This window comes from Rhinichthys klamathensis, unplaced genomic scaffold (genome assembly GCF_029890125.1).
Source record: "Rhinichthys klamathensis goyatoka isolate OS25496 unplaced genomic scaffold, OSU_Roscu_1.1 h1tg000774l_1, whole genome shotgun sequence".
Taxonomy (NCBI): domain Eukaryota; kingdom Metazoa; phylum Chordata; class Actinopteri; order Cypriniformes; family Leuciscidae; genus Rhinichthys; species Rhinichthys klamathensis.
Window position 1 is genome coordinate 182,343 of NW_026607173.1, and position 25,807 is coordinate 208,149.

At 40.2% G+C, this 25,807-nt stretch overlaps 1 protein-coding gene across 8 annotated transcripts in view; it reads right to left on the reverse strand.

The window, feature by feature from the left end:
- The window catches only part of ppargc1a (peroxisome proliferator-activated receptor gamma, coactivator 1 alpha), a 50,605-nt gene extending 25,149 nt beyond the window's left edge, over positions 1-25,456 (reverse strand). For 2 of the 8 annotated variants that reach the window (XM_056243061.1, XM_056243063.1), the window contains exons 1-2: positions 25,262-25,450; positions 22,067-22,246 (exon numbers count right to left, since the gene is read on the reverse strand). In XM_056243061.1, the coding sequence (XP_056099036.1) occupies positions 22,067-22,246; positions 25,262-25,309 (228 nt within the window). In that variant the 5' untranslated portion in view covers positions 25,310-25,450. Of the gene's footprint in view, positions 1-22,066; positions 22,247-25,261 lie in introns of all 8 variants that reach the window. The other 6 variants (XM_056243058.1, XM_056243060.1, XM_056243059.1 and 3 more) reach the window with 6 other exon arrangements.
- Positions 25,457-25,807: the final 351 nt, after the last annotated feature.

A 25,807-nucleotide genomic window follows, 5' to 3' on the forward strand; every position in this document is an offset into this window, starting at 1 on the left:
AAGTGCAACCAACATTTGCAAAGTACATCCAGCTCAGTGCCAGAGTGGTCAGATTTGCCTGGCAACCTCTGGAGCCGTGTCCACAGCCATCGATTGCCTCTGGCAGCTCCAAAGAGAAATGGTCTTGAGTAAGAAGGGAAGAAAAATAGAAAGGACCTTTCCCATTCCGCTTAATGGACCCCACCGAATTAAACAGATCTTAACAATCGTGGGCTAATTGTGGGATCACAATATATTAACCCGCTCTAATTCTAAAGGGTGCCATTCATGGCTGTTTTACCACAAATGCTTCAATTAGCCATAAAACACACTGGCAAGCGCTCGGTAGTCACACTCCATCTAGTTCCCCTCCTTTCCCTTAGTACTTCAGAGGCATGCCAGCTTTCACCATTCATTCATTATCAGGTGCGTTCTTTTGTTATCAGACAGGTTTGTCTTTGAAATTGTCCTTGCTTTAACTCTTTTATTGAGTTCCACCTAAGCCATTGTATTCCTGAGATATAACTTATGCCACTGATAACAGGTAGCATGGTCCTTTTCTTTTACCCCATAATTTACCCACATAATTAACTTCACTGCAAACTGAAAAATAATCCATCCAATTTCATTCAGGGATCTGAGCGAATACCCCACAGGTGACGAAAGAATTTTTTTAAAAGATAGTAAAATATGAGGTTCGTATTTCCTGTGTGTCTGCAGCCTTGCATCTCCGCCGCGACAGAGAAGGAAAACTCTGCAGGTAATAAAACCTGGAAAGTCAATTACTCAGAGTGAGTTTTACAACCAAAGCCTTGCACAATCACAAGGAAGACATTAAATGAGCTAGAATATATGTGGAAAAAGTTTAAAGTGAAGATTGATGGATTTTTTTTTCTCTTTTTATTCTCTCTAAAACCAAAACAGTTTTTTAAAAACTCACATCTCTGAATATTGTTTTGCCCATTTCAATATTTGTCTATAGTTTGACTAATTCTTGCTGTGACACAAACAAGGTTTTTTTATGCCATTCAGAACTGGATTATGAATGCCTTTTGAATTTCAGTTCAAATTCAGAATTTGAATAGAGGTGGTGGTAAGCAGGATGGAGAATTGTAGAATTGGAAATAAGAAAATCTTATAACTGTACATTTTAACTTAAAAACACTGGTTGAACAAAGCCTCATCTGAAAGTTTTGAAAAAAGATTAAACAAACGTTTAAGGTTTATAGGCTTTATGGAAAGAGAGTGATTAGTTTACCTCTGATTCCACAGCTAATAAATCCAAGTAACGTGCTGCATTATGTGTGCTTGGCCTGGTCATCATAGCATTGTGGGTAGGAATAGAGAGAGAAACATGGTACAGAGCACTGAATATGACACTAATTTAATTCATGGACAGCAAAAATAAAATAAAAAGACCACCATACCTAAGGAAAGGCACACATATTGACATTAACAAAAACATTCCAACGTAAGCCTCCCTCAATAAACCTAACCAGATTGTGTCACAGTATACGTAAATGGCACAGCAGTCATATGTCATACTCAAAAATAGGATTCTGCCAGTGGAATCACTAGAACTATTTCAAACCTCATTTCCCCCGCAAATGATCCTGCAAGCTGGGCACCGAGGCATGCCTGCTCCAGAGGCAATGATCACAGAGAGACGGAGTATGGCAAAGATTAACTTTTCATAACCCTCACCAACATTACCACCCCCTTGACACTGTCTGAACACCACGACCAGAAGCTTGAACAGGTACCAATCAAACTCATCAGCAACAAGAGCCATTGCTTATTTTATCATGTAAGCAATCGGAATAATGCAAGGAAATATTCACACCTGCCTTGTTTGGTTCGATTGAATCGAACTCTAGTTCGTTTCCCCTCCCCTTGGTGCGGACCTTTTGGGCAGGTGTGAATACAGCAATCGAACTCGGGAGCGGACCAAACAACCGAACCGAGAACCCAGCTGAAGAGGTGGTCTCGGTACGGTTCCAAACGAACTCTGGTACGGTTCGTTTACGGTGTGAACATGAACCGACCCAATTGCAAGAAAGCACTGCGCCTTTGAGTTAACAGGCTTCCGTAGTCGGAGTTGCGTTATGGGAAAGTGATCTGTTGTAGCCTACTACATTTGATAAAATGAGTCGTGGTTTGACCTGGAGCTTCGAAGAGACGAGCTGCCTTATTAAAGGGATACTCCACTTTTTTTGGAAATAGGCTCATTTTACAACTCCCCCAGAGTTAAACTGTTAAGTTTTTACCGTTTTTGAATCCATTCAGCCGATCTCCGGTTCTGGCGGTACCACTTTTAGCATAGCTTAGCATACATCATTGAAGTGGACAAGACCATTAGCATTTCTAAAGAAAAATGACCAAAGAGTTTTGATATTTTTCCTTTATCATTACGCCTGCTGCTCTCATGGTACGGCATTGAAGTTTCTTGATTATTACGCAGGAATGAGAGTATAGTTCTTAGCCATACCAGCCTAGAAAATCGCAACTTTTCATTTTCCGTCGGTCTTAGTGCACGATGTAACTACAGAAGAGTCAAGTTTTAAATAGGAAAAATATCAAAACTCTTTGGTCATTTTTTTTTTGAGAAATGCTAATGGTCTTGTCAACTCCAATGATGTATGCTAAGCTATGCTAAAAGTGGTACCGCCAGAACCGGAGATCGGCTGAATGGATAAAAAAACGGTAAAAACTCAACAGTTTAACTCTGGGGGAGTTGTAAAATGAGCCTATTTCCAAAAAAAGTGGAGTATCCCTTTAACATTTGGGCAGATGCCCATGTAGCACAGCTGCCCATGTAGCACAGAATAACACAAAATTAGTAAAAGAACAAATATTGCAGTACAAAATATCTCCATGCTGAGCCTTTTTTGCACTTCCTGATTTCCCTACTTGAGAATCCTTGTCCAATGAATGGACGACCTAAGCACACGTGTGGTTTTGTTTACAAATTTTGGTTCACTTGCAAAAAGAGCAGTGTGAAAGCGAACCATACCCAAAAAAAAAAAAAAAAAGGTATTTGGTCCGGACCAAAGCAAGTGAACTATCGGACTTTCCTGGAATACACCCTAAAATATAATTGCCAATTTATATGTGGTTGCAAGTGCCCATGACTTGATAATCGGAACCACAAACACTTTCTACTGAGAGATAATTGCTCTTACAAAGAGAAAGAGAAAAGTGAAAGAGATGACAGGGACTACAACAAACTGACAATGTAAATGGATGCACTAAACATGAAGAGAGAAAGGGGAGTTTACATGCTGTTTCTTAGCAGTGGTGCAACAGATGGTCCACAGCTCTGTTTCTAATGCAATTAGAATAAACGTAGTTTTCGGTGCTCAGACATATTGATGCACTACTTATTTTAGAAACTTGTCCAATAATGCTGACACTAGGGTGCTCGGATTCCTAAAGAGCTGGAGTCTAAATATGTAAATGCAGTGAAGAAAAAAAAAAAAACACACATCGTTATTCCTTTTTGAAACGTGCATGTGAACAGAACTTCGCTTAAGTCAGAGGTGGCAAATCTGCAGAGGTAGGCAATCTTTTGTGAGAATAAACATATACAGGATGGGGATCATGCAATGATGTGCTAGACAGCCAAAGAAAATACAAGGAAAGAGGAACGGTATGAAAGGAAAGAGAGTCCTGTTTCATTCCAATGCAGCAGGGCAGAGAAACAGCCATGCATGTGGAAACGTGGACATATAAAGCTGATATTTAAGCATGTAAAGTCACCCTCTTCTCTTGTTAAAAGTGCTTTGTTACCCTTCGAATCCCCCTCTGACCTTTCGGCTGCTGGCAGGCTTATGAGCATCAAACCGCAGGGCGGCCCGTCATTTGTCACCATGATATCAGCAGCAGGGCACATCATTACCGACACTGCACCAAGCACGCGGAGGAGCGACAACAAAGGAGAAAGACGTGACTATAGTTCTCTTTCTATAATAAAGCATATGTGTTAACTGCACAAGGGTCAATTGCCTGAATACGTCTGTATTCAGAAAGCAGAGAGCCAAAAAAAGCTTAGATTGCATGCCTGCATGCGTGCGTGTTCTATCATGAACACATGCTCCCATTCGAGTATCCATGAGGAACGAGTGGGGTTACGGACTCCAATATCAAAAAAATGTATGGTAATTGAAACCACCAAATGTGTGTGGAAACGCAGTCAATTTGATTCGGCTGCAAAAGGTCATGCTATTCAATTTACACTCAATGCTGAGTACAGTAGCTAGCAAAACACCTGAAAGCAAATGATCTTATCAGAACCCACTGCACTGCTCTCACCCCTACTGGATAAAAGCTATTTGCTGATTACTAAATAAATGCATTATCTTTTACCTTGACTTCCATCTCCTGTAGGTGAGGGGAGATCTACCAGACCTTGACTTTGTGAGACGATTATTCCCATTGCACTTTAAACATGTCCCCCCCCCCCCCCCCCCCTTCCCCCCTTCCCCCCTTCCCCCCTCCCCCCTTTTGCTTTTTCTCTCTGTTTGTGTATACACTGCAGATTAATAAGATTTTTAAATGTTTTTGAAAGAAGTCTCTTATCCTCACAGAGGCTGCATTTATTTAATGCAAAATAAAATATAAAAAACCCCAGTAAAAACAGTGCTATTGTGAAATATTATTACAATTTAAATTAATAGTTTTCTGTTTGAATATATTTTAAAATATTTCTGTGTTGGCAAAGCTGGATTTTCAGCATCATTACTCCAGTCTTCAGTGTCACATGATCCTTCATAAATCATTCTAATATGCTGATTTTCTGCTTAAGCAACTTCTCTGATTATTATCAGTTGAAAATAGTTGTGTACATTTTTTCAGGATTCTTTGAGGAATAGAAAGTAAAAAAAAAACAGCATTTACCTGAAATAGAAAGCTTTTGTAAGATTATACACTATTGTTCAAAAGTTTGGGGTCAGTGAATACTTTTATTCAGCAAGGATGCATTAAATTGATCAAAAGTGACAGTAAAGATATTTATAATGTTATGAAAATTTATAAATTATAGCCTACACAACTGTTTTCAACATTGATAATAGGAACACATGTTTCTTGAGCAAGCAAGACTGTGAACGGTGGCATTTTTTACCACCATGGTGGTAATGGACTAACTACCCGCGGTGGCGCGGTGGTTGGTAGGTGTTGTGAAAAAAAAATATATATATAGCAGGAAAAAGACCATCGATCTCTTTTCTGATATCTTCATGTTTTCTACTTGTTGTAAAAGGTCTGAAGAGCAAATTGTATCTTCCATAAGGGCAAGACATTTAGGCTATGTTTGATTTTGCGCTGCCAGAGAAAGCAAAACTAAAATCACGCTCTTTACAAATAAACTTGAAACTTGAAGTCTAATAATAAGCACAGACTGTGTTGAAAAGAATTTGACATGCAACTAAAAAGGTAGGCTATCTGTCCTACAGCGTTTTTCTACTTTACCACAGTAAATAATGCGAATATAATAGGCCTAATGAAAAGCGAACCAAAGGAAAAAAAAACATTTTTAATCCCCTGCGAAAATGGATGAGACGTGAGTGAAGATTTGGGGAAAGAAACAAGAGATTCCATGCCCAGTGGAATAACTAATAGAATATTGTTAAATTCGCTGATAATCGGGAGACCAGATCGCAAACCAGAATACAAAGCCGACAAAGCTTAAATTTATGGGCTCAGGCACAACTCTCTCTTTCGTCATGATTCCAAATATTTCCATGGCTGCGATGTAACATTTATTTGCTAACCTATTATTTATTTTGTAAACAAAGCTTTGTGGTTCACTCGTGTCGTAATATTCATGTAAAACAGCATTCACATGCTACTCAGCCACCGCGGTGGTGCGGATGTAAAGTTTACCGGCACAGCGTATTAGAATGAAATAAATTCAAACAGAGAACAGTTGTTTTAAATTGTAATAATATTTCACATTACAGCCTTTTACTGTATTTAGGATCAAATAAATGCAGCCTTGGTGAGCAGAAAATACGTATTTAAAAAACAAAGAAAATCCTACTGATCCCAAACTTTTAAAAGGCATTGTAAAATGCACATTTTGGACAATATCAGCATAAATCCAGATCATCACTTTGCAACCCAAATAATTTAAACAAACACACACAAAACGAATGAACGAGTGAACAAACAAATCAACGAATGAATTAATCAGTATCTAGAAAACATAGCCATTTATGATCTCTATTCTGGACAATGTTTGAAACTTCGTATTGCGAGCATTTCTTGTGTTATTGCCTCCTTAAAGATGTCTATATTGTCATTATTATGTAATCATCTGCGGGTCTTCAAGTATAATTACAAATGACTTCAAAATGCATCTACGCCATGAGATGATAAGGACTTATGCTCATATTACTTAGAGAAATTCTAAACTTTTGGAGGGACTATGTGTATAAGCGTGCATGTAAACATTTAAAAGGTATGGCTTGGCCTGGTCCGCAAAAGCAAAGAAATTTGCTTTTGTGTGCATTTGTGCACATAAAAATAATAATATTTGTGTACAGAACTGAATTACATCTTTTAACCATCAACAAGTGACAAGGATACATCACTCACAGCCGCTCAAAATATATGTTCACACTTTATATCACTGATGGGAATAAAAGGATGAACTACAGATGGATGGAGGAATGAGACTGGAAAAAAAAAACTGTCTCATGGCAACTGTTAGGAATATATGTTACAGTGGTTCATTTTAGCTTGCAAACAGAGCTATTAAAAATGTGCCCATGCAAGTCTACAATGCACCCAATCAGATCAGTCCTCATTGCAGAAATGTAGCATTTGTTTGTTAATTTACCCACTCCATGAAAGTGTGCAGTGTGACGCCACTAAGCTATGTCCAAAACACTCTGTACCCTGCAGTGCATAAGCCCTAAAAGAACCAGCATTCCTGGAATTCAGAGATTCAAACTCCCCCTCCCTGCGATGCTGAAGTATTAAATAATCCAGGAAACGCCTGTACCGGGACTCACTTTCTCTCCTGGCCTCGAGTTGAGCCAGACGCCTGAGGCTTATTGGCTTAGCATTTCCGGCCAGGTTAGAAAGAGACGGGCCCTGAAAGGCTCTTAGAAGAGATTACCGTCCCAGACTAAAAATAGCCCACAATGGCTATCCCGCACTTACGACTGGTGACACGTTACAAAATGTGAATATTACTGCACAGGGCGACTGCGTGTGTGTGTGTGTGTGTGTGTTTGTTGCATTGTTGTACAACATATTGTCCGGGCTAAAGGCACACCTTAAGAAAAATGTGCTATTCACTACTCCCCATAGTGTATGATTGCAGAAAGAATATATTTGTATTGAACATTTATGGAGCAACAGATTTTTGTGTGAAAATAAATCATAAAAGTGGTTTATTTTGTTTAAAAATCGTATAAATATATGAGGTGGTGTGGGAGGCCTTTTATAAAAGGCACACAGTATTGATACAAATACTTTAGCCAAAATAAGTAAATATAGCCATGTTAATGTTAATAAGTTTGTACTAATAAGTATGTAAGTTAATAAGTTTGTACTATTTTCTCTTTATTTTGGAAATTAAAAATTCAATAAATATGCTGTCATTAAAATATGTTAATACAAAAATATCTTTTAAAAATACAAAAACAAAATTATTTTAAAAAGTAAAGATTCTGACAGCATTGAAGGAGATCCCATAATACTTTGAAATAGATTCACAGTAGTAACAATACATTATATTTTATTACATGATTTAATTAATATCATATTTTTAAATATGATGGTTTCATTATAAATATGGTGATTATCTCTAAGGTGGACACCAAACTCTGATCTGAATCTAACCATGTCATGTCAACAAATGGAAAAGTCAGCCAGCTATTTCTTATGTTAATTATTGTGTCTTGTTGATCATGTTAATTATTGTGTCACAGCAGGGGTGCTTTTTACCCCAAATACCATACTTTTACATATTCTTCTGTTCTTGAAAAACTGTTGCTTTAATTACCTTGAACAAAACTGGAAGACAATTCAGCCAAATTTATACATGCATCTTGAAAAGCGGATGTTTTTAATAGTGCTACGGCAAGTTTGTGTGCCATCTAGTGGTTTAGAGGAAAATCAAATCAATGGCACCTTTTTACCCCGAGGCGCCTTTAGCCCAGTTGTACCCCTACTGGTTGTACTGTTGATGTAGGATATTTATCAGGACCGGGATGAATTTTGGCACCAGATCAGTGCAACTTCCACCAAGCTGTCTAAGCTGACTCCATAAAAAGGAGGCTGAACACCATGTCCAAGGAAAACCCCAACTTGTCCCCAGACATGGAAAAAATGGTCTCATGTGTGACACCACCTGTGGTGCTTCAGTTCTGGGTAGCAGCCATCAGATGACACTCAACTGGCAGAACATAGTGTGTCCCAGAGCAAAGCAAGCAAAAACCTTGTAACAGACATTTGAACGGTACAAACATGCTGTACACAGAAACAAACACAGGAGATATGTGTTAAGATCAAAGCTTAAGGTAATTCATATCGCTGGCTTGAAGGAATTAGATAAAATGTATAATCAGATGTGTCTACAACATGAAGATGACAGTCAGAAATAATGTATTTATCTAGCACGGTAATACTTTGATCCAGCATACCACGCCATGGTACTTCATATACCAGGGTATTTACATGGTACTCCAAAGTACTTCAAAGAATATGTTCGGTTCACTCCGAGGCAGTCTGAAACGAATGCGACAATATTGCATTTGTAGTGTAATCCGTCCTCATATGCTCCAGAAAATACCTCCTACTCACCTGTCAATCAAGCATTGCGCTAAAACAAGGTTCATTTCATACTCGACTAAAGTAACCGAGCAATTCTGTGTCAAGATAAATTTAGAGAAACAGAGTGTGCGAGAGTGTGAGTGTTTTCTGTGTGTTTTTGCACTTTATCAATATGCAGCAGTAAGTGATGTTTGCAGTTATTAATTCAGACTCTCCCTCCTCAATGAAATTTTCGTCAAGCTAAAAAAAAAATATATAGTTATACTTTTGGAAGGCATTGTATTTCAAACACCAAACGTTTTGACTTCAGTGAATGACTAATGTAAGTGTGTGCTCGGTTCACCTGAAATGTCAACAGAACCAACACTGTAATTTATACTAATATTCAGTGATATTTTTTCTTCTAGTTGACTTATATGGATATTGAATGTAAATTAAAAATTGACATAATGATAATGACAGATTATTGTGTGCACGAAACAGACGTTGACACAGTCAAACACGGCAGAAAACATTTCGGTCAATCACATTAACAAAATGTCCTGAAAGTTATATATATGAACATGCCAATAACAGGCACAAAATTTAATAAAAAATAATTAAATTACTCTTTCTTTTCCACACACAGACTTCCATTTCTCTTGGCAACAAATTCCCCCCATACTCTCTCTCTCACAGATGTGTGTGGGGTGTTAAATTGGCTCTGTGATGAGCATCAGGTGGCTAAGAATGAAGATCAGCTGAGGCTACAGGCCCCTGAAGAAAGGCCCCACAAGAAACCACCACTTTAGAGAGCAAGAGATGAGAAAGCAAGCATAAAATAATAAAAGATGTGTGTATGGACAGAGGAGGATGACAGAAGCATGGAAATGAATACAGGACAGGAAACCAGAGCCTGGGAAAGAAGCAGAATGCAAGAGTATGCTAGTAAGCCGAGCAACAAGCTTTATGTTAACTTGTGCTTCTCCAAACATGCCCTGCGGGGACTATTTTCCAACTCCAAGTGATGTTACCCTCCCTCTTCTTTCCCTCCTCCTTGCACTCCCTTGCTTTTCCCCTCCCTTCATTGCAAAGTGAATAAATTTGCTTATGCCCACTGGAATTCAGACTCTCTCTACGGTTGTTTGACAAGCTTCTCCATCAAAACTTCAGAGGTTTCTTATTGATGACAAGGCTCTGTTGCATTTCGCAACCATTGCAACTAAGTGGTCGCCCTCTTTTTTCTTCTTTTTTTTTTTTTTTTATTCACTGCATATGAGAAACACCAGAAGTCAAACACTCCATAAGTGTGATGAAACAGCCCAAACCAATTATCTGCATTGCCCAATGGTGGCACCAGTGCCACTGCTCCCATAGCCATTATCATTCCAGGAAAATACCACTTATACTAGGGATGTCCAATCCGGCATCCTGCTGAGCTCAACTCCAACCCTAATTAAACACACCTTAGCCAGCTGATCAAGGTCTTCAGGATTACTATAAACCTCCAGGCAGGTGTGTTGGAGGAACGTGGCCCTCTGGAAGCAAGATGGAGCCATGACATATACCTAAATATAACTGGTTCACGCAGAATGAGAGATATAACCAGTGAAATTCACTGAACCAATGGTTTCAAATCCTGATCCTGGAGTACCCACAACAGACATCAAAACATGTGCACTCTCTTATCTATTCTAACATACATATTTGAGGTCTTGGAGCAGGGGTGGAGAGTAACAGCCCTGCAGAGATTTGCGCCAACCCAAATTAAACACACCTGATCCAGCTAATCGAGGTCTTCAGGATTACTATAAACTTTTAAGCAGGTGAGTTGGAGCTGGTTGGAGCTAAACTCGACAGGGCCCTGTATCCCATCAGGAGCTGAGTTTGAGACCCCTAAACCCTCAATCACTATTCCCTATGTTAGTCCACTAATACAGTTCACTTGAATGAGTGAATGAAAACGAGTGAGAGAATTCGGACAGCCTTTGAACGTACATCGGCTGTACACTTGTTATTGCGGTGCAATGTGGGATAGAATGAGTGCACTCAATATCGTCCGCTATGGTTTCGGACACCACTACAAATGGCCGTACCCTCAAATAATGCCCTATTTTACCCCTTTTCCACCAAGGCAGAGCTGGTGCTGGTTCGGAGCCAGAGCCTAGTTTCAAATCGGTTCTTTGGTTTTCGACCACCAAAGTACCAGCTCCGAACCAGTAAAAGTGGTTCTTAAGTAGCACCAAATCATTGCTGGTCTAGAAGTAAGAACCGCTTACGTCAGCGGCTGGGGCCGGGGTTACCGTGGCCAACAAGACGAACAGAAACTTGTGACCGCCATTTTTGAATTTTTCATTTTTGCAGCTCGATTGTAATCTCCGTTTATGCAAGTTACGGCGAGCTGCACGAACGCGTTGTATTCGCCGTGTTTGGATGCCGATGTACGTTAGGTTCGCAAAGCCATGAGCATCAATAGTAACGCAGCGACCGCCATTGTTGATAGAAGGCTTGTTGGAGATGCATCGGAGCGGCGCGGACCGATCGGAGCTGCGGGAGTGTGTGGAGAGCATACGACTCCTTGTGCTTTTCGATCGTGTTTGCAGTGCTTTGATGTCAAGCGCCAATCGGTCTGCGAGAAGCCGATGCATCTTGAACAAGCCTGGTGTGTTTGTGTTTGGCGCTGCCGCGCTAGCGTTGCTGGGCAACATGAGATGTATACAGTGACGTAAGACCTGGCTCTGTGCTGGCTCTTTAGCCTGTGGAAAAGCAAACCGGTTCTTTGGAGGCTCATCAGTCGAACCAACTCCGAACCGACACTAGCTCTAGCTCTGAACCAGCACCTGGTTCTTGTTGGTGGAAAAGGGGTATTTGAGGGTATAGGGGCGATTTCAGATTCAGCCTTGGAGTCTTTATTAAAGAGCTGATGAATTGAATCAGGTGTGTTTGATTAGGGAGACAGCTAAGGCCATGTTTACACGGAAACGATCTGAAGAGAAAACGCAAAAGTGGCGTTTCGTTTTCACTTTTTATTCTGCGTTTAGACGAGCGTTATGGGGGGGAAATCTGCGTGCATATGGAGACGCAAAAGTGTTAGAAATGCGATGTAGTATGCACTCCAGGCGGCTAGGTGGCAATGTGAAGCACTGCCACACAACAACAACAAGTCCGTGCGCCTGCGTACAACCTTCCTTCTACTTCTCTCCCTAGTAGCGCGAAATTGAAAAGACTCTTGGACGTTTATCAGAGCTGCTAGGGCAACTTGAAGGTCCGACGTATGGAAATAATCCGACATGTTGGTTGTTATTTTCCTGTACTGGCGCATGCCTGTGACGTAAATGCGTACGCGACGAGAGCCGCCATGAGCAGATTTGCGTCTTTACCCGTTTAAACGGAAACGCGACGGTGGAGCGTTTTCAAGATTTCCACTTTGGAGGGTGGTTTCACTTTTTTGCGTTTTTAAGCCCCAAAAACGCCGTCGTCGTGTAAACGAAAGGCACATCCGATAAAATATTATTACGTTTTCACCCGGAATCGTTTTCGTGTAAACAGGGCCTAAAAGGGCGGTTTACAAGACACCATTTTCAACTAAAAACGTAAAACTTTTGGTGCGTTTTGGCCGTTCGTTTACACGACAACTGCGTTTTGGGTGCCTGAAAACGCAAACTTTTGAAAGCGGGTTTCAAAGTGCAAGTTTTAGAAATCGGTCTCCGTGTAAACAAAAAAAAACGTGAATCTGCGAAAATGATGACGTCATGCACATGCGTATTATACACTCACCGGCCACTTTATTAGGTACACCTGTCCAACTGCTCGTTAACACTTAATTTCTAAGCAGCCAATCACATGGCGGCAACTCAGTGCATTTAGGCATGTAGACATGGTCAAGACAATCTCCTGCAGTTCAAACCGAGCATCAGTATGGGGAAGAAAGTTGATTTGAGTGACTTTGAACGTGGCATGATTGTTGGTGCCAGAAGGGCTGGTCTGAGTATTTCAGAAACTGCTAATCTACTGGGATTTTCACGCACAACCATCTCTAGGGTTTACAGAGAATGGTCCGAAAAAGAAAAAACATCCAGTGAGCGGCAGTTCTGTGGGCGGAAATGCCTTGTTGATGCCAGAGGTCAGAGGAGAATGGCCAGACTGGTTCGAGCTGATAGAAGGGCAACAGTGACTGAAATAACCACTCGTTACAACCGAGGTATGCAGCAAAGCATTTGTGAAGCCACAACACGCACAACCTTGAGGCGGATGGGCTACAACAGCAGAAGACTCCACCGGGTACCACTCATCTCCACTACAAATAGGAAAAAGAGGCTACAATTTGCAAGAGCTCACCAAAATTGAACAGTTGAAGACTGGAAAAATGTTGCCTGGTCTGATGAGTCTCGATTTCTGTTGAGACATTCAGATCTTAGAGTCAGAATTTGGCGTAAACAGAATGAGAACATGGAACCATCATGCCTTGTTACCACTGTGCAGGCTGGTGGTGGTGGTGTAATGGTGTGGGGGATGTTTTCCTGGCACACTTTAGGCCCCTTAGTGCCAATTGGGCATCGTTTAAATGCCACGGCCTACCTGAGCATTGTTTCTGACCATGTCCATCCCTTTATGGCCACCATGTACCCATCCTCTGATGGCTACTTCCACCATGTCACAAAGCTCTAATCATTTCAAATTGGTTTCTTGAACATGACAATGAGTTCACTGTACTAAAATGGCCTCCACAGTCACCAGATCTCAACCCAATAGAGCATCTTTGGGATGTGGTGGAACGGGAGATTCGCATCATGGATGTGCAGCCGACAAATCTGCGGCAACTGTGTGATGCCATCATGTCAATATGGACCAAACTCCCTGAGGAATGCTTCCAGCACCTTGTTGAATCTATGCCACGAAGAATTGAGGCAGTTCTGAAGGCAAAAGGGGGTCCAACCCGTTACTAGCATGGGGTACCTAATAAAGTGGCCGGTGAGTGTATGTTCAATCTATAGTGTTTAATCGCCATCTAATGGCCTGGCAGCAGTATACAGGGTTTTAGTCGTTTTCGCGGATCGTTTTAACAATGGTGTCGTCTGTATGCATGCAGAGAACTCAAAGGTAAAACTTCTCCGTTTTAAGCATATCGTTCTCATGTAAACGTACCATCAAATGTGCAGTGCTGCGGGACCAGGATTGGGAACCACTGCACTAAACCATTCAGATTCACTATGAAGCGCAATAATTAATTTAGTTCTCAGCTGACTAAACATCCTAAACAACCATAAATTGAAATTAGACAAAACCAGTGTGGTTTTGTGGTAAGGTAACTGAAACTATTTATATCTAGTTATTTGCCTAAAGGAGCTAATGAATTGGCTAATAAAACCTAAAAAACTTAAACAGAAATTGTAAATGTTACCCTGGCAACTAATTGATATAAATAAAATAAAAATAAAATAAGCGAGATGAATGATAAAAACATGACAAAATCTAGCTCCTGAAAATATGAATAAATACTATAATGTATAAATAATTCTAAAATAACACTGGACATGACAAAAGAAGCTTTAGTGGTGCTTTTGAGGAGGCTGACACCAAACAACGATAGGCACAGTCGGGAGATGAGTCAAAGTGTGGTGCATGTGTGTGAATGCGCGTGCATGTAAGTGTTCACTTGAGGAAATCATATTATACAGCACAAAATGATAATATGCTTGGCCCAGCTGAACTTGTGCAGCTAAACTGATGGTGTGTTTTCAAATGTCAGCATAAATTTGCAAATTAAAAATGCGAAACCATCAGCAGTCACCGTTAACACCATGTGCGTGTGTGTCTTGGCGTGGATATGCTTGTGAGCATTTTTCTGTCTTCTGAGAGATGTAGGCCTACAGTACATTTGGCCGATTTTATCAATCACGGTTCCGTGCTGTTGCTCTAGGTTTCTGTTTGATAGATTTACAAATTACTAGACAAGCAAGAAGCAAATAGGACCTGTTTACATGGATGCGTTTATGTGTAAGTGAATGTGTGTACTTGAGTGTGCTTGTGATTTATTTCAGCAATTAATCTGTGGAGCCGCTTTCACACTTAGACATCCACACACACTTTGGCTCACCAGTTATAGCTAGGTCAAAGCCTGGTCAAAATTTTGACCGGTCATCAGTAACTGCACTCACCTTACAAAGCAAAGCCAGTTCTTTCACCCTTCAACCAAGTTGTAATTCCAAACACTTCTTGGCGGCATAGATTCATGTTTGGATATAAACATCACACAACCCGACCACACGGCCCTTATTGGATGACCTAATACAGTACAGGCTTAAATAGGGAGTTATTTTGACTAGCTGTCAAGTGCCCTTAAAATAAATAGCTGCGGCAATCACTTGGATTCAGGGAGTGTTCCATTCCACACATTGTCCATGCAGTGGATAGAACAGTGAGAACTCTTGCCAGGATTCAGAGCTAAAGGCCGCATGTTACACTCCAGTCATCTGTTTATCAAATGAGAGGGGGATCAAGGCGACATTATAAGACCCTATAACATTTTAGTCAGAGAACAGCTTGAATTACATTGAACTATTGGCTGAAAATGTATCAGTTATTCTGAAACTTGACTACATGTTTATCAACAAAGGCTTAAAAAACACTTTATATGCCAACATTTTCGAGTTTAGCCAGCTTAATGCCTTAATGCAAATCCTTATATTTAATTTGATTATTCATTCTTCTGCACCAACAGAATGTAAAATGGTTTGACCAGTGTTTTGGATATGGCAGCATAGGAATAGCATGTTTAGACATATATACCATGTTGTACTTTGAAGTGTCTTGTATAAATTAAAATAAATAGTAATTATTTGTTATATATATATTTATTATGAGTAATAAAAACAACATGGGCTCATATCTACATTTTTGCAAAACTCCAAAAACATACCTATAAATACAATTCACTGAAATGAACACTAGGGGCAGTAAAACAGCAACAACCTTTATTACTTTTCACACAAATTATGATTACAGGGCAGATTATCTATTAATAATAACTTATTTTTGCATGGTTCTACTATGTAATGACCTCAAAACATTACCATTGTGCATGAATTGTAAAACTAATCCATTTGGACTTTTCCAGCACATAATCAGCTACAAGCTTTTTTGTTTTGTTTTTTCTGACGTAGTAAACTTGCTATGTTGCTCACCTGGTACAGCATTGCACTTGACTGCGTCCTTGCAGTGTCGTGAAACACAAGTCATGATTTAAGACAAGCTCAAATGGGAAGGTTGCTTCAGCAAATGCATTTTATCTTATTTTTTCTTTGCTTAACACTATCGGTTTAAGGTTTAGTTTAGTTGGTACGTTATTTTCAAACGCAATGGAGCATTATAACCTTTTAGCGCCACTCAATGGACATTTGATTTCTGAGCCGGTGCAATACGTACAACCACCAATATAATAAAAACATTGCCAGATTCAAACATTGCCAGATTCACGTCTATTTTCGGATAAAACTGAACAAGCTTTTAGCGCCAATCAATTGGACATTTCCCTTTGAAAGAGTCATGAAACGAGCAAGAAGTAACGTAATTATTTTGCAAAATGTCGCCATAGACACGTTTTTCCAATTAGCCTAAGCTGAATAAAAATACATAACATGGTACAGTATGTACATATGGTAATCTATCAGTACCATGGTGTTAATGACGTTACCTTCACTGTACCACTATAGCACTGTTTTGGGAGCACAAAAGCTACAATATTTGTCACAGCAGCCTGATACTAAAGCATCTGCCATGAAATGTGTTTAAATTATCCTAAAAAAACGCTATCTAATGTGATTTTGCTTTTAAAATTCCTGAAAAAAAGGTAAGATAACATCCTGTATGATAAACTTGTGCACAGTTTCACATTTATCACTATGCATGAGAACTAAATGTTCCATTTAGTGGATACAATTGGCTCAATACAAATGTATCAGCCCTACACTTTCAACTAATGCTTAAAAGAGCAAATATACTTGACTCAAAACATGGTTTTACATGTCTGAGTGAGTGCTTCTAACCTCCCCACGGCCCTGTTCCCGAGAGAGGGGCTGCCGGTGACAGGCTGACCGTGCTGTCAGGCCCCTCTCCCTGGGGCAAAGCGAGCTGCCTGTCGGCCCCCACCTCCAGAGAACCATTTTAGCCCCTGAGATGGGCTTGATAACTAGGGCTGAACTGCCACTGAAAGGCATAAGCCGTCCCGTCACACAAAATCTCTAGGCTGCGTTTCCCTGCCCGCTGCTATCGCTCACTCTCATCTGCCTGCCGGCTTGCCCCACACGGCCCTGCAATAATGGAACATCATGTACAAAATGTCAGGAAAGCGGAAGACAGGAAATAATGAATCATTATAGTGAGAAAAGCTTTGTGTCGCACGCAAGCGTGTTTAAATGCGCATGCCATGTGTCTGTATCATATTTGATATGCACATTCCTAATTCCTCTAAATTATCACCATAATCAAAACTTTGCTGAAAAACCTGTTTACACAATCTAATATATGCCTATCGTCTGATTGATAGTGTGTAATAGAAGTTTATGCATTTTTTGGCAAGTAAAAGGCCTTTTAGTATAATTGTAAAAACGTCCCCCTTCAGGTCGTGGCACGTGAACGTTTAACTAAATTTTAGGTAAATGTAAAAATAACTTTTATATTGTTATTTCAAGATGAACATTTACTGGATTGAAGCCACTTTGAGGAATGTTTATTTGTTCATCTCTCAATCATCATCGTACTGCACTGCATTATATGTTTTGCCTCCCGAAATAAAAACTACAGCTTTGATCATAAAAATAAACATTTTAATATCATCATACAGACACATACTATTGGAGATATAGAGTGACAAATGATATTTATATGCATTTTATGCAAGTAGTCTGAATTTCATCTTACTTTTCTGCCATATAAATATCAGCATTAAAATTGCATATATTTTGCTCAGTTTGGCTCAGATGTTCAATGTCCTACATCATAGGAGTCATAAATGCCTGACATAACAAATATGATACTCAAAAAAAGATGCATAGACCGAGTCTGAAAACTTAGGCAGCTGACTTGTTGCCTCACGGCCTTATCAGGCAATGACTTTGCAGGAAGCGTTTGCGCACGAAGGTATACCTCACAAAACTGATTTCAGACGAACTTCTGAGGCAGCGTGATGGTTTATCTACAGCAAAGCGAGCTTTGGTGATAACTAAGCAAATATTAAATTGCTACAATAGTAATTTCTCGCTAGAAATTACATCAAGTTGGTTGGTAAAAAACGTACATTTACACCAAACGCAACATTCAGACACCATCTTTATTTTTCTAGCTTAACTGTCATAGAATAGAAAGCACTGGATTGTGGGATATCAAAGGCAGTGAAGGACACCTCTATGCTGCCTTAAATTTATCAGGTTTGCGTTTCCCCTACAATGACGTAACTCGCTGCTTAACTATAGTACAATGCATCGTTGAGGAAATCAAGTAGCTAGTCATGACTGTTTCCCGAAACCGTATTGTCGCAAATTGGTTGTTTAACCACGTTGGTTAAGGATGTCACGCACGTGGTGGAGTAATAACTTATTTTAATGAATCTGTTTGAGATCAAATTAATGATCGTTTTTTTTTTTTTTTTTTGCTATAAATTACAGACATGGCAACTTCTCATTTTCCTCAGTTATTTTTAGAACTATGTTTTCGGGAAACACCGACTTGTTGAACTATGCTGATAACGACGGAACATGCGACCATAGTTGGCTAACGATGCTTTCGGAAAACACACCCCAGATGAAGGTATCTCAGGAGACAGGATGTGAAGCTAACATTGGATTTGGACGTGCCCTGATGCCTTAGTTCCTACCCTGGAATGCATCCTCCAAAGGCAGCATTTTTAAGCTTTTGGACACAGCCTGCTCCTGGAGAGCTACCATTCTGCAGAGTTCAGCTCCAGCCCCAATCAAATACACCTGAACCAGCTAATCAAGGTGTGCAGGGTTACTTGGAAATGACTGGTGTTGGAGCAGGGTTGGAACTGAAGTCTGCAGGAAAGAAGCTCTTCAGGAGTAGGGTTGGAGATCTAAGGGGCTGTTTACACGACACCATTTTCGAATAAAAGCGTAATACTGTTAATGTGTTTTGGCCATTCATTTACATGACAACAGCGTTTTGGGTGCCTGAAAACGCAAACTTTTGAAAACGGGTTTCAAAATGCAGGTTTTTGAAAACGGTGTCCGTGTAAACAACAAAAACGAGAATCTCTGAAGACGATGACGTCATGCACATGTGTATTACGTGTTCAGTCTATAGAGTTCAATCGCCATCTAACGGCCTGGCAGCAGAATACAGCGTTTTAGTCATTTTTGCGAATCCGTGTGACAATGGTGTCGTCTGTACGCGGATAGTCTCGCGTAGCCTGACCTTCAGACTGACGGCTGAAGGTCCGGAATTCATAGCAGCTTTCTTTGGCCAAGGCCCACCCATAAGGCCGTTTGACCGACATGTCAAACAACCAATTACAGTTCGTTTCATTCAGCGTCACGTTTCGGGGCGTGGAAATGTCCCCACAACAACAGACCGGCGTGCAACAAGTCAGTCAGCATAGAAAATCAAAGAAGGAGAAGAACACTTCAAGAGTCTATGCCGTGAACCTCGCATACTTTTGAGAATCCTACGTTTAGCTGATCTTGATAAATGCTCATTGTCACTCATGTAAACAACAGTTTTTCTTCCGCAATCACATGTCTGCGCTTTGTTTCCCGGCGGACCGAAAATAAACGCGACACTCGCGCCCCCCGGAAATCCGATAAAATTCAACCAATCAGATGACGACTTCGACATTCCTGAAGTGTTTCCAGTTAAGTGTACCATATGCATCAGACGTTTAGCCAACGTTCCGTGGGCGTGACGTCTGAGGCTGAGACTAGTACGCGGACAACTCAAAGGAAAAACTTCTCCGTTTTAAGCGTACCGTTGTCGTATAAATGTACCCTAACTTTAATGTGCATTTAAACTTTTTTTAGATTATTAAAATGGCCTTGTTCTCTCTCAGACCCTAAACAGCGCAGGCGCGTTGAGTGAGTCTCTATATCCTCTCTGTGGCCTGCTTGTTGTGTGACATCAGAGGACTCACCAGGCCACCCATTAACTACACTGCAGTCAGAAAGGTTAAGAAAACATTGCCAGTGGTTTGAGTGAGTGCAGGGGGAGGAAGAAAAAGTTCTGCCAACTAGCTTTACACAAGAGCTGGCCATTCATTAACCTGTCTTCACTCTGCTCTTGGGCACTGTACTGACCCACATAGGCTAGTATTGGAAATGCATATACAATGCACACATTCATCACTATTGACACCTCATGTCCCATCTCACTGAACTAGGATCAGCTGCTTTAGCACCTTGTGCTTATTCCGTCGCCACTAACATTTTAAATCAGACAATGAGGGTATACAAAAAAAAAGAGCAAACGGTCAAAAATATTCTAAATCAATACGAATTTCAAAAATGCTTCTATCGCAGTAGCAGTAATGCATGTAAATTATTAACATGTCGATTAACATACACACACAGTATTATTTTTTTATCCGGTTCCTTGGCACTCCTAATTGTGGGCCCCATAAAATCATTATCTCACCACATGGTTCAGGATAGGAATGTGGAAGAATTCCCTATCACACCATGACACAAAACCCCAAAAAACGCAACAGACCCAGCGCTATATTTGCCAGCACTCAAAGCAATGCAGCGTTATCATTTCTCTTCTCTATCTTCCCAGATAAGACAATGAACTAGCCAGGGCCAGTGCTGCTTTGTTTTAGCCGCCTCATTTCTTTTCCTATGGACTTTGCTTTCTTTGTCAGTGACGAAGAAGCGCAAGTGTGCAACAGGTTTAAAGTTTTACCTCTTCCCTTTTTCAACATGACAACCCGGGGCAGGAGCAAGCCGGTTAAAAGTGGACCATCTAGATTAAGGTAATGATTCAGAGGTAATGATGAGACCAGTTGTATAATTAAAATAAACTACAACAGTGTTAGTGACTAAGTTGAATGATTTCTGATATGTTCACTGGGAATACCATTGTCACCACCAGAGTGCAATAGTTGGGTTTCTATAAGTAAAAATGTTATTCATTTTCTCCATAAGCATAAGGAAATTGATTTTGAACTTATACATCTTTAAAGACAAACCTGTAAGATATAAGGTACAAGTTGTATGCTTTTGTTGAAGCAAAATGATTGTGTTCAGAAGTGGAATTCCTGGTGAAAACTACATCACCAATGAATTGTGCAAAGAAATCTCCACCAATCAGAAAGTTGCAAAGAGCATATCGCACCAAAAGAACCCTTTGGCACCCACCCACTCCCATGAAGCACTGTGATAGAGTCGGTTTCCCTATGCTCCCAAACTGCTTAAATATTAGTATGCATAAAATTTGCACAAAATGTCAATCATTTTCTCCATAGGCATAGGGGAATTGATTTTGTACTTATGAACCTTTAAAGACATACCTGTGAGCTACGGGGTAAAATCTATATACTTTTATTTAAGCTGTCAACTTTTAAACAAATATATATGTTCAACAGTGCAATTACCTACATTGAAATCTCCAATAATCAGAAATCTGCAACAAACAGATCACACCAAAATAATACTTTAGCACCCACCCGCTCCCATGAAGCACTGCAAATGAATCATGCTCTCAAACTGCTTAAATATTAGTATGCATCATTTTAATTTGATCATGTCATTCCCAATTTGTCATGTGAAGTTCTTGTAACTTTGTCTTTTTGTCTGATTTTCAAATATATATATATTTTTTTTGCTTCAGATCAAAATTTGTGAATTACCTAGCTGGTTGGTCATGGCTTATAACTCCTAAACAAAGACTTCGACCTAAACAAAGGTCGCTGAAAAAGTGGGCAAACACTGTCGCACTCTATTATAACTGACCATTACTCTGGAACATCAAGAGGAACATGCATATAAACAGCCATAAATAGTGCTTCGGGCCCAAGATTGTACTAAAAGGTACAAACACTGACCTTAAGTACTGGACAAAGGTTGGGAGCTTATCATGATACCTCATTATCAGACAACATGGGTGAATTCTCATTCCCAATGAGTTATTAACTAATTAACTCTCTGTTATTAACTAATAAACAGCACTGATTGACAAGCCCATCTTTTGAAGAATCCCACACTCACAGTTACAATCTCCCACAATAAACTGCACGAGGCTAGAATCATATCTAGATTTACAAGAGACAAGCATGCATGATCAGATAAGAAAAACGTCGCAGCACAATGACCCTCTTTACCTCAAACAGGTTTGATGCTTCATTGCCATACTGACTGGAAATGATTTCTGATTGGTCGCTGTACCACTTGAGTCCTCCCAGAAAGGTATCTGCATCGAGGTCACTGACATCCAGCTCAGAGAGGTCAAGCTCAGGCAGGTCAGGGCAAAGGGGCTGGTCTTCACCAACCAAGGCAGCACACTGGGAAAGAGAAGAGATTGTTGAGCACATATTTGCCAAGATGTTAAACATCTTCATTAAGTGTTTATGTAGAAATGAGCGCTTAGTTTCCAAAAAAGCCACATATTTCATGGCCTGGGCCAGTTACAGTGATAGTAGAATTGATCAAATGGAATTCGACGTGTTTTACTGTTGGTTAACATTTTGTTTTAACTCTCTAACTTTGCAGCTAAAATGAGCTCAAATCACACAAAAAATAAATACAAATAAAATAAACTATCACATTGCTGTTGGTGGGATCAACAAATCAATCATTCAGTACTGGTCAAGCATTACAACACCTTGTATATTGACAGCAGTCTCAATAAACATGTTCCTGGAATAAGCTTGTGAACCTATATTTGTATTGCTTTTGACTTTTTAATCCAATAAGTAAACTAAGGCAATGATGCTTTGTCATGTTTTAACACACCATGCACAATAATACTTAAAAATGCTAAGATTCTTGAGAATGAGGCATAATTGTTTAATGTTTTGCATTTGTACAGTATCTATAATCTGACATGATGTAAAAATGAAATGTCCTAACTTTAATGTGAATGTTGAGACAGTTTAGTATTTAAGATGGGGCAATGTTTTAAAAGAGATATGGAGTTGTACCCCTTTTTTTCATTGAGCATTAAATGCTAAAAATGAATTGTGTGAAACACTGAAAGCAAAACATTACATTTCCATAAAACGACTATTTGAGCATCAGAAAAGTGAATCACTGTACACACAGACTTAATTCTATCAAGTCTTCATAAGCAAAACTGACAAATTGCGCCACATCATGCCATAATATCTCAAAAAATTTGCACCTGTCTATTTGCACAGTGTGTGACTGATGTAACCACCAATAACTCATCCTTTATTTGATTCATAGGGAGTGTAACTTACCCACGTAATTGCCACCTGTGTAACTAACATGAAAAAGCTACTTCATTCACTGCTGAATTTAATAACCTGTACTCATTCGGGTTTCATTATGCCGAACTAGAGGAGTTAGACATATTAAGAACCAAATGAGAGAAACATAAATCTAACCAAACATCATATTTAGACACGTTTGCTGCATCTGGAACCACTACAACATAACCAACCAGAAAACAAATAATTCTGTGATTGGTTGCGAGAGGGGAGGGGCGGTCCGTCGTAGGGAAGAGCGCGACAGCCACGCCCTCTGATTGGTCAGAATACTGTACTTCATTTCAGTGAGTATGTTGTGAGTAGAGGGGAGGTGGGAGCTAAACCAGCAGTGCGTGCGCACAGGTGTGTAGAGTTTTGACAGACGGCGGAGGGTGCTGTAGAGTGATGCTTGTCGTGAACAGTCAAATGTTTATTTTGTACGATTGTCGAAATTATTCCATCAGCGCGCGTTAACTACTGATACTGCGTCCCAAATCGCACAACTCTGCTTTTTTTCTCGGCAATACTGACACAAATGTAACATCACAACAAGCAATCTGCATTAAGTAATCTGAAATCAAAGAAGATTCTCACACACCTCACACTTGCATCATCGGTAGCCTATCTATCTGATTTAGATCTATTTATGACACAAATCATCTCCTTCCGCTGTCACAGATTTATAGACGCCGGGGAAACCGGTTACATCCATTTGTATAGCAGGTAATGATAAAATAAGATAAAATCACATGCACCAGATGCTTCTGCCTCGGCACCTTGAAAGCCTTCTCCCCCTTTTTCCTCTAAAAAATACGGACACGCTCACGCTTAATCACGAGCACATGCACACACACACAGAGAGAGAGAGAGAGAGAGAGAGAGAGAGAGAGAGAGAGAGAGAGAGAGAGAGAGAGAGAGAGAATAGCTACTTGTGTTGGAACTGATATGATTAGAATTGGAAACGAGAAGCAATTTGCTGATTGTGTTTAGATGGATTTATGCTCCGACTGAGACACTTAACTAACCTTTTTAAAACGAAAATAACAATAGCGCACGTGCATATGCAACGTAGACAGGTGCTATACAGTCAGCGCAGCAATATATTTATATATAGTGAGTAAAAAGTTTTAGCTAGGCATACTGAATAACTGCTTTATGAATAAACCAATACGCGATAGATAGGCCTAGATAGATAGATAGATAGATAGATAGATAGATAGATAGATAGATAGATAGATAGATAGATAGATAGATAGATAGATAGAAATCATAACGTAGCTAATGTAGACTACATGAAAGTGCGTCGCTAAATTATCGTTCTTACATTTCGCCGAGCGAAACATAGTAACACGTGTTTTAAACAAACCTAAAATGTATCGAACAGCATATTTTTAATGATTCACCTATGTCATAGGCTACACTATGCAATCGTTATTGGTGTATTGCACTGGAGCAACACTTAACCTTGCAATGAAGTCTTGCTAAATACAAAGTAAACGAGGTTCAGCAGCTTTTTTTGCCGAACCCCGATTTCCTGCGCATTCTCATATAATCCAGCACGCGCTCCGCATGCATGCAAATAAGCCTTCATCGAGACTGTATCTGTTTTCTGATAGGAAAGTTTCAATGTACAATACCTGAGTACAGTACATATTAGTAATTCCAGCACATCGGCAGTGGCTCTAGGCTCTCACTGAAGCAGATACCTGTCTCATCATCACCTGCGTTACCAGCGAGCGAGCGCGCACTCCATCCACGGGCATGTCAACAATTCCCCACGACAAGACATACTAAACAGCCTGTCACTCTTCAACTCCGACACCGCTTGAGAAAAGCCAACTCGCTATCACCAGATAAATCACAGCACACACAATTTCTGCCAACATATTCGACTTTCTCACAACCCGGTGTAATCCCCGTGCATTCGGAGCGTCCGTGTCTTCCGTGCATCTTACAAGAACGGTCGACTTCACATAACGGGAACTACTACCGAAGCCAGTCTCGGACGTTTACTGCACTCCGTCTCCTCAAAGAAAAAGAAAAAAAGTGTTCCAGCCCTGGAAAAATAAGTTGCACATCAGTTCTCACCTCTAGTTCTCTCCACACCGAGTCCTGATTACACCTGTCCCACGCCATCCAGCCACTGAATGACGGTACGAAAAAATAAAAAATAAATTACGGACAAAAGAGAAAATCCACTCGTTCCCTCGCGCCCCTCACTGACAATGAACCGAGGGCACCTGTCTTACAACTGCTTTCCATCACATGACAAAGCTATTAAAAGTAGGCAGGGGAGTGACTCTTCGCTGTTACTCGCCAATGACGTACCGTAAGGAGGGCGGGGTCTGGCACGCGCATAGTAAATCTTCCTCAACTATAAACCACTCGCCCCTCTCAACATGCCTCTAGTAACAGCTAGGGTTGGGAACCAAGAACCGGTCCTGTTTTAAAAATATGACCGGAACCGAATGATTTTCTTGACGTTCGAATGCTGAACGTTTCTCGAACGTGCAAACACGAGCCCGTGTTAAAATAGCACTGTCTTATCTATTCAGCAGCGCCACAGCACCGCTACTGAATGTACAGCGCGGAACATACAGGGACCAATGCAGTTCGATTCTCGAACGAATGACT